This window comes from Octodon degus, unplaced genomic scaffold (assembly GCF_000260255.1).
Source record: "Octodon degus isolate 3935 unplaced genomic scaffold, OctDeg1.0 scaffold00038, whole genome shotgun sequence".
Classification (NCBI taxonomy): domain Eukaryota; kingdom Metazoa; phylum Chordata; class Mammalia; order Rodentia; family Octodontidae; genus Octodon; species Octodon degus.
The window spans coordinates 5,396,086-5,409,548 of NW_004524614.1; the positions used below are offsets into that span (position 1 = coordinate 5,396,086).

Here is a 13,463-nt window from a genome sequence, read left to right on the forward strand (position 1 = left end):
AAAAAAAAAAAAAAAAAAAAAGTTGTGTAATTTTATTAATATAACCTGGAAAGTTTCACTGGACCCTTCAGGATGGCTGAAGGGACGCTTCAGGGTGCACCACAGCACCCTCCCACAGTGGCTCTGAGGGTAGTGGAGACAGTGCCTCTCATACACACCTTCCCTTCTGCCTTTTGGGCCCTCATTCTGACACTTCTGCTTGCGTTTCTTCTGATAGACTTCAGAGTAGTTTGTGTATTTATTGGGTTCTTCTCTGTATTATAGGATCTCATATTCACTGTGTTCTACAAATGCTAGTTTTAAATATATATTTTAAAGTTGAACTCTTAAATTGTTGTTTTAGTAATTTTGTAATTTAACTTCCTCTGATTCATTATTGTTTTGGTAGAATGTTGTTAAGGTCAGTCACCTAATGCTAAAATAATCAGATTATCTTAAAAGACCTGACTTTCTAAATATACCAGTTAGAGACAGTCCACTATCCTTGTGGTTCTAAACCCTGGCTATATATGAGAATTTCTTTCTTTCTTTCTTGCGCAACCAGGAATTGAACTCAGCCTCTTGCGCTTGCCAGGGAAGTGCTTATTCTACTGAGCTATCTCCCTGGCCCTGAGAATTTCTTGTTGATGCTTTGAAACGCATACCTAGCCCTTACCCCAGGATAACAACACTCATTCTGGGATGAGGATGGTGTTCTCTAGGTGACTTTTTTTTGTCAGTTGATATTTAATATACAACTAGAGTTGAAAATTTCTTATACTACACCATTACTCAGTGAACAGGCATGTATTCAGTAATTCAGATTTGATTTCAGCATTTGAGGACATAAAAATCTTTGGTAGAAATTAATTCAGATGATTTTTTTTTTTTTTTGTTAATTTGGAGCTTTGCATTTTCTTAGGCATATTATGTGTGGTGGTTGTCTACGAAGCAGGGGTTCTTAGTGTGATCATTTTGTTTCCTGGAGTTAGAATAGTTGATTAAAGGGCTTAGCTTATTACTTTAATTGACTGTCTTTCTTTTTAAAAAGAAAGCCTCAGAAGGGTAAATCATTAAAAAGGAAAAAAAAAAAGTAGGAAAAAGCCAATTCTGGAACTCTTAAGATCTGTTATAATACAAGCAAAAGTAGTTCTACTTGGAAACAAAGACAAATGAGATCTCACTAAGGTTTGTACCATTTTTTGATGGTCTAGTGAACAATCGTGCTCCAGTTTAATGCTTATGTTTGTAATGGGATAACTTTCTTTAAGTCTTCATGACAAATTCTTTTTTTTGCGGAACCGGGGTTTGAAATCAGGCCCTTGCGCTTGCCAGGGAAGCGCTTATTCTACTGAGCCATCTCCCTGGCCCTTCATAACAAATTCTAAGACTCATGCAGAATTTAAAAAGTATATATATTAATTGCAATGATCATAATAAAACCCAGAGTACAATAAACTTAAATTTGTTATATAATAGGGAAGAAATTAGCTCTATTTAAATTTTAAAAAGCCTTATAAAATCAGTAGTCCCATAATTAGCATCAGCCTGCTTTTATGTTTATTTTTTAAATAGAAAAAAATAAAAATAACAGTTAAACAGTTTCAAAACAGTCTAGTGAGAAAGTAACAATAATTAATATGTTGCGTACTTTTATATTCATTTTTGCACAAAGTGAAGAGTTTGGATGTGAAAGATTGTCCAAAGAAGTAGTAGCGCAAAATTTTCTTTTCAATGAACGAAGAGAAACTAACTATATAATTATCTTAACTATCTTGCACATATGTTTCTTTTCCCTTCCTTTCCCCTTTCTCATTATAGTTTTGATTCATGGTTCTTAAGATGTCTCCCTAGGAGGCCAGGGATATAGCTCAGTGGCACAGTGCCTGCTTAGCAAGTACAAAGTCCTTTTTCAATTCCAAGTACAAAAACAAAGTTCCCGTAGAACTACCATCAGCAGCATTATCTGCATAGCTTAAAAATGTTGGGTGTGTTCTCTAAAGGCGAATCCATGAAGGAAAGGCTCAGAAATCATCTTTTTAATAGATGCCAGGTGATTTGGAGTGCCAATGCTGAGAACCCTGCCTTAAGCCGTGCAGCTTAATTTATAATGATATGGGTTGTTGTTTCTTTTCCCCCTCCCATTTAGGCAATATTATCAGTATATTAAATGGGTGCCTATAAATTAAAATATGTGTTTATTCTTTCATGTCAGCAAGCAGACCTGATATCATTAGGAAAAGTTGTGTTGGCTTTGGCTTGCAACTCTTTGGCAGGAATACAGAGAGAGAATTTACAGAAAGCCATGGAATTAGTGACAATCAACTACTCTTCTGACTTGAAGAATCTGATCTTGTAAGTTCTTAATAGATGATTAAAACTTACATAATAGTCATATGAGGAGAGGAAGAAACAGCTTGTTTTATGTTTGGTTCTTGCTTACTTGCATATGAAGTCTTTCTGTGACTGTTTAGTTCTCACTATTTAAAATCAAGTAAAAACTGACAATTTTTAGTTTATTTTTTATTGCTAAGAATATATTACTTGGAATAAATTAATAAACCAGTGTGCTTAAATTAGTTATTAATGTTTAAACATCTGGTCAAAGAGCACCCTGTAATGTTGCACTGATATCCTCTAGTTGTGTATTCCCTTTTGAATTTAAATTAAATTAAAAATGTATTTCTTCTGTTACACTTGTCTTATTAATAAGAGCTCAAAAGCTACAGGTAGATCCTGGTTAGTACACAGAATAGTTTACATCATCACAAGGCGATTTCCCTGGGCCATGAGGCTCTAGAAAGTGAAAGCTGTCATAAATTTCTTAAGACACCAGAGAGTATAGATTTGCACTAAATTGGGCTTACGAGAGACTCACTGGTAATCTGTCCCCACAGGAGGACTTCTCATTTGCTCAAACTTATCTAATACTGAGAGATTTCTGAGGGTCAGTAGCTAAGACCTTTATTGTAAATTACTCTAGAGAAGACATGACAGGAAGTCCCTTTTAAAACTTTTTCTATTCTAGAAGCAATTAGAATTTACCATTCCTAACCAGCAGTGTATTTTACCCTTCTGTTGTCCCTTCTGGTCATTCTGTGTATCCTGGATTATTCAGTTTCTTTTTGGACCAGCCCTGGGGTGTGGAATTGAGGAATGGAGGATGGAGGTACTACCCATGGTTTCTTTGTTACAAGTGGCCTAAGTGTCCTGCTATGACAGAGCTTTGGAAGCCAGTGGTTGCTTGAATTCTATTAATAACCAAATAAGATGGTTTATTTTCTAAATGAAAACATGTTTTACATACGAACACAGTGGTGGTCCTTAGCCTTAGTTTGCAACACCTAGGATATTTCAAATAATTTCAGATTATAATCTAGATTTTCCTTTTTTAAAAAATGTGAATAGAGGATATAAATATAACGTATTGGTTGTATGTTAATAATTATGGAAACTGTGTGATCATACATGGGGATTCATTCTCTTCTGGCTACATTTATAAATGTTTGGAAACATTTATAAATGTTTGGAATTTTCTTTAATTAAATAAATAAGATCATACTTCAATATAGTTGTGAATTAAACTTTATGGAGCAATCAAGCATGTATCAGATGTTTTTGAACTGCTTAACATGAATTAATATACTTATTTCTTCCAGTTACTCTATAAGTTAGATACCATTATTAGCCCTATCTTGGAGACTACAAAACTGAGAAATAGAGGTAAAGTAATTTATCAAAGTCCAATAGCGTATAATAACTTTTATTAAAATTAGCTGAATATAAATATTTCAGTAGTTATAGATGAGTAGCTGAGACAGATGTTTTGCACTGGTATAATCATTCACCTGTTCAACAAAAAGATGACTACTTCATACCAAAATTAAAAAAGATAAATAAAATTTCCGTGTGTTGGAAGCTTCCACCCTAATAGGAAAAAAGAGTTAATAACCATATAAGCAAGTAAGATATTTTCAGGGAGTGGTAGGTCCTATGAAGACAGAAGTCAAGCAGAAAAGTAAAAAGTAGACATCTGCTTTAGTGGAGGTCAGAGAATGGCTTATTTATAGGTTGCACAGAAACACGTGACCAAAGATTGTTATGTTCTAACAGCTCTTGAAATTGATCTGGTCTCTTCTGATGTGTGTTAATATGTAAAGATTTCTCAGAAATACGAATCTATGATGACAATTGATAGATAACGTAGCAGAACAGAAGGTAGCATCCTAAAAGGCTGGGGCTCATTTATTTAGCCTACTTGAAGACTCATTCTAGTTTTAGTAAAAATTCTCTCTTGCCAGCATAGTTGTGTGTGCCTGTATTCCCAGGTACTGTGAGGCTAGGGTAGGGTGATCACTTGAGCCCACATGTTTAAGATCAGGGCAACATAGTGAGATCCTATCTCAAAAATGACATCAAAAATTTATTTTTGAAGAGCAGTAGGAAAAGCTACCCAGTACTTCATTCTCAAAAAACTGTAACATGGGCAAGGGAGGTAGCTCAGTGGCATAAACTCCTGCTGGTAAGCACAAGGTCCTGAGTTCGATCCCCAGTACAAAAAACCCTCCATAATAATCCTTTCACCTAGCAGTACCATACAGAGGGATTTGAGAATAGAAATGGGTAAGTGTAATCCTCTTCTGCTCACATTAGTGAAAAGTTAGAAAGAGACATATTTCTCTATTATCTCTTAAAATTTTTCAGTGAAGAGAAATGATACTTAAACTTCAAAAGTTGAATTGGTCTTAAATGAAAAACGTGTTTTCAAATTGTATACACTAGATGATGATGGCAGCAGTAGTTATGTGTTTGTGGGTTATTACTATTTTATTTTTTAATTGCATTTTGGGCATTCAAGTGATTTCTTTCTTTCTTTTTTTTTTTTGTCTTGGTTAGGTATTTATTGACTGACCAAAATAGGATGCGAAGTGTAAATGACATCATGCCCATGATCGGTGCTCGATTTTATACTCAATTGGATGCTGCTCAAATGAGAAATGATGTCATTGAAGAAGACCTTGCAAAGGTAAAGAAAGAGGTTAATAGAGCATACTTGCTTTTAATATCCATGTGTACAAATAGGTGTAAAAGTAATTATTGGACTGAATATTATGGCTAATTTGCTAAGATTGTAGATATTTCTGCCCAAACTAAATATTTAATAATTTAATTTCTCATGTCCTCTGGGTATTGTTTTCTTGTTTTCATTCATGACTTTGCTATAGTCATGACAAAAACCTTGAATTTTTGTGTTGCTTTAATAATTCCTAAAAATGATAGACTGTGTAACCTAGAGTACTACTGTTAAATTAATGGACATACTGTATTTTAAAGCATAATTGAAACGTGGATGTTTGATGTGTTTCTTAAAGATAATAATTGGTGCTGATACTAGTTTTTGTAACCATTAGTTTTTATATTTATATAGTTCTAGCATTAACATCCTTTTTCTTTTTAAAATGTTTTATAGGAGGTTCAAAATGGAAGACTGTTTAGGCTCCTAGCAAAATTGGGAACAATCAATGAGAGGCCGGAGTAAGGATTTACAGTATTTTACAACATATTTTAATCAAGGGCATTATTTTGAATAATGAGAATAAGTAGTCCCTATTCTTGCTAATTTTATTTGGAAAAAGAGAAAGATTTTTATTTGATTCCCAGATTGTTTAGAGTATTGTTTCCTCACCCCAGCCTTGATATAGCTGACCTGAGAAATTTTACACACAGGCAAATACGGAAATTGCATGATGTTAGAAATGTCTACTGTGGTTTGCAAATGAGGAACATTTTGTAGCTAATACCCTGTCTCCTTTGAAACCTGGTCAGATCAGTTTACCTTGGTCAGTTTAGAGACTTTAGAAATGTGTAGTTGTTACATGCCTCTTATTTTCTATTAAAATACAATTTTCATAGTGTCATTTTGGTAACATTAGAAAGCATCATTTTACATTGTTGTCACTTGGTTCTGCATGTTTGTAAGTTAAAAGTTAACCATCTCTTCATAGGCGGAGTTGTTATTTGTACTACATAGCTGGTAAAGACAACAGAATTGCAGCTATTGTGACTATAATAACTTGCATTTCAGGATCATTTCATCTATAGGAGGTACTGCATTGCTTGTGGAATTTTTGTTTTCTGCCATGAAATTCGAATCAACTTGCCTTTTTTCCAAAATCAAGAGACTTAATTATGGCTTTTCCTAATAATTTTCTTGAATTCCAAGGATATTATCTCTGTTATACCATTTTATTGAAGAAACTTTATACTGTTTCTTCTGGCATTTAACTTTGCATTTTAAAATGTATACTTACACTGTTCTTGATTTTTTTTCAATATTTAATTTAGCTAATGACTTACCCCTTTCCTTAGCACGCATAACACATATTCTCTCACATTGTACCACTGAACCCATAAATATTGAGTGAAATCTGTATTCTTTGTTGATATTGTAGGACTAGGTAAACACTGTTCATAACTGTATCATACAGTAAGACACAATTATATTTGCTTTTTCTGTATTTTTTTTGGGGGGGAGAGCATTATTTCCTTACAGTTGGTTATTCCCTTACAAAACTAAAATGAAAAAGTATTTTTCACCAGTTCATTGCAAACTTTGCCAGAGTTATAAGACACGTTTTAAAAGTAGCTAACCTGTCAGTTCTTTTTGCATTCCCCTGGTAAATTCCTCAGGAGTCTCTACCCTCCTATTCCCACTTGGATCAGCTGTACTTCAGACTGGCCCACATTCACACTTCAGGTCTGGAGTGGCCCTACGCTCTCCTGGGATTCTCCTTAGCTCTCTTGTGTTGATTACGTTGTTTCTTTTTCCCTTGAGTTATTCTTTTAATTTAATGAAGCACATCTTTCTTCTAGTTTCCTGTGAATGGTTTTTTGGATCCTTATGAGTCAAAAAGTATCTCTCACACAGTATCAATGATATAATTGCATATTTCAGAAAATTCCTAAATTTTTAAATTAGTTATATATTTTAAAAATCATAGAATATCTCATCTCATACCTGATATTCCCAGTCTACCCAGTTGTTCCTATTAAATTTAGTTTCTTTTGTCTAACTTTCAGAGATACATATATAACTTTCTTTCCTTCCTCCCATTTCTCACTTTTCCTTTATTTTATATATTGTTCTTAAGTTTATAAAAATTCCACACCTTACACAGTGTTGTGTATATTACTTTTTGCTCAAAACAGTATGTTTTGGATATCTGTGTTAAGAATATGTCAAGCCTATGAATGTGACCTGACTTGATCCTTAAATAGTCCTCTGATAGAGGTTCTGTTTTTAGCCCCACATAATAGAGAAATTGGGGCCTTGACAGGTTAAATAAATTGTCCACTATCACATAATTACTAAGGATCAGTTGGTATTCAAATCTAGACCATGGCCTGAAGTCAGTGCTCTGCATTGTTTCCTCACACTTCGCAGCCAGGTAATAGTCTGTCCTATTGATACAGATTATTCCCTCAGGTCCTTGTGGATGAGCATAGGTTGTTTTCAATGTTTTGCTAGTACAAATAGCACTATAAAGACCAAATTATGCATAAGTTTTTGTTTGTATAATGTTTGGCCCAACTTTTTGAAGTTTTATTTTAATAGGTGGGAAATTAAATTTCAGTGCAATTTGCTTTTTTTTTTTTTTGCGAACTGGGGATTGAACTCAGATCCTTGCGTTTGCCAGTCAAGTGCTTATCCTACTGAGCCATCTCCCCAGCCCTGCAATTTGCTTTTGAATCTATTCTTAAAGTATTTATTTGAGTATCTTTTCTTTTTGATCCATTTTTATTTCCGTTTGTCTGTTCATATTCTTTGTCCATTTTTATTTTCGGTTTCATTACTTTTTTTGAAAATTTCATTGCTTGTTTTTCTTGTCAGTAGACGGAACTAAAATTTTACTGTGGCAATTTCTTTTTTAAACTGGTTGTTTTTCTTTTGACTCTTTTCCTATTCAGATAGATCTATAAGATATATAAAAATATCTATAATAGATCATAGTTCTTTTGTGCTTCTGTGTTTTTGAATCATACATAAGAAGATATTTTCACTCCCAAGATTATGAAGCAATTACAGTTTCTTCTGGATTGTTTCTGTTTTCATTTCTTGTGTATATATTCAGAAATACTATATGGTATTAAGTATGAATCCAGCATTTTTTTTCCCCAGACAACCACTTATTAGTCCAAAAACTGTTTATTAGTCTAGCTTTTCCCCAAGTATTGAAGCAGCACTTCCATTGTAACAGTCACAATGATGGAAATTTTAAAAATCTAACACCGTCATTTTCTGTCTTTCATTTCATTGTATGTTGTTTGTATAGTTACAGTAGGCTGACTAATAAAAGTTAGATACTTGTTTTTCTACTGTTCTGATTTTTTGCTACTTGTTATGAGTGTATTTAAAAATTGATTTCTCTGACACTTTGTATCTTGGTATCTTATAGAGTGCATCATTTTCAGTTGTAGATTATCTTAGGTTTTTCAGGGCTGCATCTTACCATCTGAATAATGATGCTTAAAGTTTCTTTTCATATTTTTAGACTTAATTTCTCATGGGTAATTTTGCTAGCTAGTAATCATAGTTTTGCTTAGAATTTGAAGCTTTGTTTCATTGTTTCTTTTTAACTTCTAGCCAGATTCAAAGCCATTTTTTCCCAAACCCTTCTCATTGCCCAAGCTTTAGGGTCTTTTGTTAGTGATTTTCTGAAGTTAAAATGATGTGCCTTGGTGTGGGTTTTAGATTCAAAATGATGCATCTTCTATAGGCAGGTCCCTATAATTTTCACATCTTACATTCTTTAGTTCTGGGGAATGATCTCTACTATTTATTTAATAAGTATTCTTTTCATTTTTCTGGAATTCTCATTGCTCAGATGTTAAATTTTTGTGATTTTTTTTTTTTTTTCTAGTAGTGTACTTATTTTCTACTTCTTAATGCATTTATTCCACATTCTGGGCATTATCTCAGTTTTAATTGCTTTTAAACTTAAAGATTTTGGGTTGGCAAGATAGCTCAGCTGTCTAAAGTGCCTGCTTAGGCAGGCTCGGGGGATCACAGTTCAATCCCTGGCACCACATTCTGTGCCAGCTCCACCATCAAGAGTGGGCTGCACCAGCAAAAAAGACAAAAAAAAAAAAAAAAAAAAAAAAAAAAAGAAAAAAATACTAAAGATTTTACTGATCCTTTGAGTTTTAAATTTTCTGCTATATTTTTAATTTTCAAGAATTTTTCTGTTCTTTAAGTATTTATCTTGCCATTTCTGAAGCTGTCAAGTTAGAGAGGTTTGGTGGTGATTATGGTGGGCGTTGGTTTTTTTTTTTCCTCTTCTGTTCAGTATCTCATAGGAAACAATTTATTTTGCTTTGTTTCATTCTCTTTTCAAAAGATTTGGACTCTTGGCCATGTATTGCTTTTTTTAAAATTAATTTTATTGAGAAACAAATAGCAGTGAGATAGTTTCAAAACCAATTAGGAGGATGGTTTCAATAATTAATACATTGCATATTGTTGTCTTTGTAGTGGTTATTCATAGTACAAGATGCAGACATGATATCTTGTCCAAATACTATTAGTAGAAATCTTTCTTCTCATTGAATTCAGAGAAAGTAGCTATATATCTATCCTATTTTGTACATTCATTGTTATTTAAAATGTAATAAAAAAGTAACGAGGAAGCACTGTGTGGGGTGGCGATTGTAGAACATTGAGCTTTTCTGTGGATAGGATAGGATAACATTGTTATTATGTATGGTTTTCATTTTCTAATAGGGTCCCAAATATCATCATTATTCTTGAGCAGAATCTTCTAACCTACTGTCTGTGATACAGACCTGACAACCACAGTTTGGGAACCAGCCAGAGGGAAGGCTTTTATTAAAGTGTTTCACTTACTACTCCTTAGTGTCAATTTTAATGAAATCCCTGAGAGAAGGGTGGTCTATTTGCTTTCTGTAGAACCTTGATTTCAGTTCTGCTGATTTCAGCCTTAGTCCATACCTGCCCCTGCAGTGGTTCCTCGTGATGTCAGGTCGTGCACCTCACCTATGCAGTTTGCCTCTGAAAGTTTTCCTCTTCCCTGCTCCTTGCACCGATTACAGTATTAGGGATTCAGTTTTGTCAGTTCTCTTAAGTCATCCCTTTAACCTATCTTGCACCTTCCAGATTGGTACAGATTTATTTAAGAAATATTTATATTACTATTGCTTCATCTGATCCCTTTGTTCTTAGGTTTTTAGCCTTTTTTAGACATTTCCTGATATTTTGATGGGCTGTTGAAAAGAAGCAAAGACAATTGGAAAAGTTTAAACTGCATTTTAATTAGAGGTCCATAATGACCCTTGTGAAGGTTGTGATTATGTTAAAAGCTGCGTGACAGTCTTGGTCTTTCCCATTGTTCTGAGATTGTTTTGATGACCTAAGTGTGGTCCCTGCTGTTGCACTTTTGTACTTTGAATCTCTTAGCTTCCTTCATTTTTTTTCTTCCTCTCCTTTTCCTTCTCTCTGGCTCCTTCTTACTCTTTCTCCTCACCCTCTCCTTCCTCATACTTTTTTTTGCAGAAACAGGGATTGAACTCAGGCCCTTACGCTTGCCAGGGAAGCGCTTATTCCACTAAGCCATCTCCCCAGCCCCAATACATTTTCTTTTCTGACCCCATCCAGACACACAGGTCTTTTGTACACTTACTTACTGTTCCATAATTTCCTTTGCAAATACTCATTGTTAAAATGTTAAGGAGTATCCTTGTTCTGGGAAGAGCAGTTCCTGCTTCCTCTGAAAACCTTTCTTGTCTGTCTATATGGTTACCCCTTTCTTTGATAATTTCAGTATCATGTTTATCCACCAGATTGTATGTTCCTAAGGTTACTGAAAACTAATAGGGATCATCTGATTCTCAAATGTTTTGCAGCTTGCCTGAGTCTTTTTTTTTTTTTTTAAATAGTTTTTTTAATTTTATGGTTATTGGTGAAGAAAACTTATCTGACCATCTTTATAACCTACAGGATAGGAGGAGAACAAAGCATTCTCTTAAAATCTCAGTTTAAAGCTATCCGTAGACTTTTTCTTTCATTCCTATTTTATCCAAACAGTAGGGACTAAAAATTAAAAAAAAAAAAAAATTGCTTAAAGGGAGATTGCCCCTGAGAATTGAGACTTGAAACTGAAATTTATGTAGTTCTGTGTTCAGAAAGATTTTTTAACACTACCAAAAAGGACTGTTTAATATCTTATTAGTTGGAAGAAATTAAAATTGTCTTAAATCAGAAAAATAAGCATGGCCCTATGGCATACAGCATGTGTTACTGAGATAAAATATTAACTTTCCCCAGGTTTCAAAAGGATCCTACTTGGTCAGAGACTGGAGACCGTTACCTGTTGAAACTCTTTAGGGATCATCTTTTTCATCAAGTGACAGAAGCGGGTGCTCCTTGGATTGACCTCAGTCATATCATTTCTTGTCTTAACAAGGTAGTTTGTCTATGGATTTTTAAAATCACCATATTAGCTACAATTTCTAGAGTTGCATCATACATAAATTCTAGAAAATTTATCAGATCAAGATGTATTTTTCCTATAGTCTACAATTTTTTTAAAAAATAATACTTTTTAGAATAGGAAGATTTTTCTAACACCCGAATAATTTCAGAGGTGGTTTTGTTTTGTTTTGTTTTGTTTTGTGGTAATAAAATGCCACAGAGTAACTGCTTTCCTGTTTTGTATTGCATTTATTTTATTTACAGGTAATTTTGTTATATCAAGTAAAATGAGTGGGAGAAACAGTTTTGATTTTAGATTTAAATCTTTTATTCTAAGTCATTGGGAGTTGTATTATAAATTTATTGTTAGCTACAATTATTACAGTAATAAATTTACAAAATTGGCAACATCAGTAACTGTTCCTGCTGTTGTGGATAGATTAGAAGATTGGATAAATTGGGCTGGTGAGATGGCTCAGTGGTCTAAAGCACCTATTTAGAACAAGTTTGGCAAAGCAGCGGGACCACGGTTCAATCCCCCAGCACCCCATGCCAGCCAGCCCCGCCCCTGGTGGGCTGAGCTGGCCACACACACACACATAAATAAATAAATAAAATTTTTTTTAAAAAAAAATCCTTTCAAACAGAAGATTGGATAAATTAAATTTGAGAGGTGAGATTTTTGATTTTGGACATGCAAGGAAAGATACAATTTACAAAGGAAGGAAGAACATGTTTTCCGTTTGAATTATTTCAAATTACAAAGTTTAATATTGGCCCCTAGAATTAAATTCTAGGCTGGTCATATAGGTTCATTTATAAAGTAGGGTTGGAAACTATGGGTACTAGGGAAATTGATTCCACAATCAGTTTTTTTTTTATATTTTTATTTAAAGTTTTTCCCATAATTTTATTGAGAAACAAATAGTAATGAGACAGTTTCAAACAAAATTGGTAGAACAGTTTCAATAATTAACACATTGCATACATTCTTCCTAGTGGTTAATTGCTGTACAAGATGCTGACATGATATCCTATTTACAAACACCATTAGAACAAGTCCCTCTATTCATTAAGAGAATGTAACTATATATCTATCCTAACCACTTGAATATACAGATACAAAATGGACATTCATCTGTATCCCCTTTTTTTGTTAAGTTCCATCATTTAAATATTACAGGTATATAAACTCAGCAAAATAATCTAAAAGAGTTCAGTAGTTCATTATAGTATTGGGTCTTCTGCTTGACTGGCAATGTCAGAAATTGTTGACCTGAGCCCCCTACAGCTCAACATAATACCATGGCTTTACTTCTTTTTTTTTTTTTTTTTTTGGCTTTACTTCTTATACTTCATTTTTATACTTTTCTGCTGGATGGTTAAGACCAAGGTAGAGCAGGACCTATGCAACAAGAATTGTAGCTTTTGGGTCTGATAAGGTTAGTGAAATCCCCTCAGGATTTCTCCTGAGATCCTGTACCTCAGATTGTAGAACCTTTGTCAGTATCAGCCATGTGGATGAGTCACGGCCATTGCTTGGCCAATGTTTTCTCTGTGAAAGCCTGAGAGAATGTTTTCTCTCTATGTGACTCTCCTTAGGCACACTCTACATCATCAATCACTTTCCTCTTTGGCCTATAATGTCCTTGATCAGAAAATTTGGGACACTACTGAGTTACGTGACGTTACAGTACAAGTTCTCATATGTCCTGAGTCTTAATTGACTTTGCAAGCTAGGGCCAAAAAGTTGGCTTTCCTTGCGCCTTCCTTTTCTCTAATTTTGGTCTGCAAACATAGGTTGTTAACCCTCCAGAAGAGAAGTTTATTGTTATTACCATACAGCCTAGGCTGTTAGACTTAACCTCACTGTCTGAATATCAAACATCTTAAACATAACATGGAACAGGTATTTTTCACCAAGTATTGATATGTTGAATTTTAAGTCCCTACAGAATATGATGAAAAAACATTTAAAAATTAGAATATATTTTAA

The 13,463-nt window shown here is 33.9% G+C and overlaps 1 protein-coding gene across 7 annotated transcripts in view; it reads left to right on the forward strand.

The window, feature by feature from the left end:
• Pan3 (PAN3 poly(A) specific ribonuclease subunit) overlaps nt 1-13,463 on the forward strand; it is a 153,453-nt gene that overhangs the window by 133,354 nt on the left and 6,636 nt on the right. For all 7 annotated transcript variants that reach the window (XM_004631052.2, XM_023715009.1, XM_023715010.1 and 4 more), the window contains 4 exons: nt 2,195-2,334; nt 4,876-5,005; nt 5,450-5,514; nt 11,321-11,459. In XM_004631052.2, the coding sequence (XP_004631109.1) occupies nt 2,195-2,334; nt 4,876-5,005; nt 5,450-5,514; nt 11,321-11,459 (474 nt within the window). The remainder of the gene's footprint in view (nt 1-2,194; nt 2,335-4,875; nt 5,006-5,449; nt 5,515-11,320; nt 11,460-13,463) is intronic.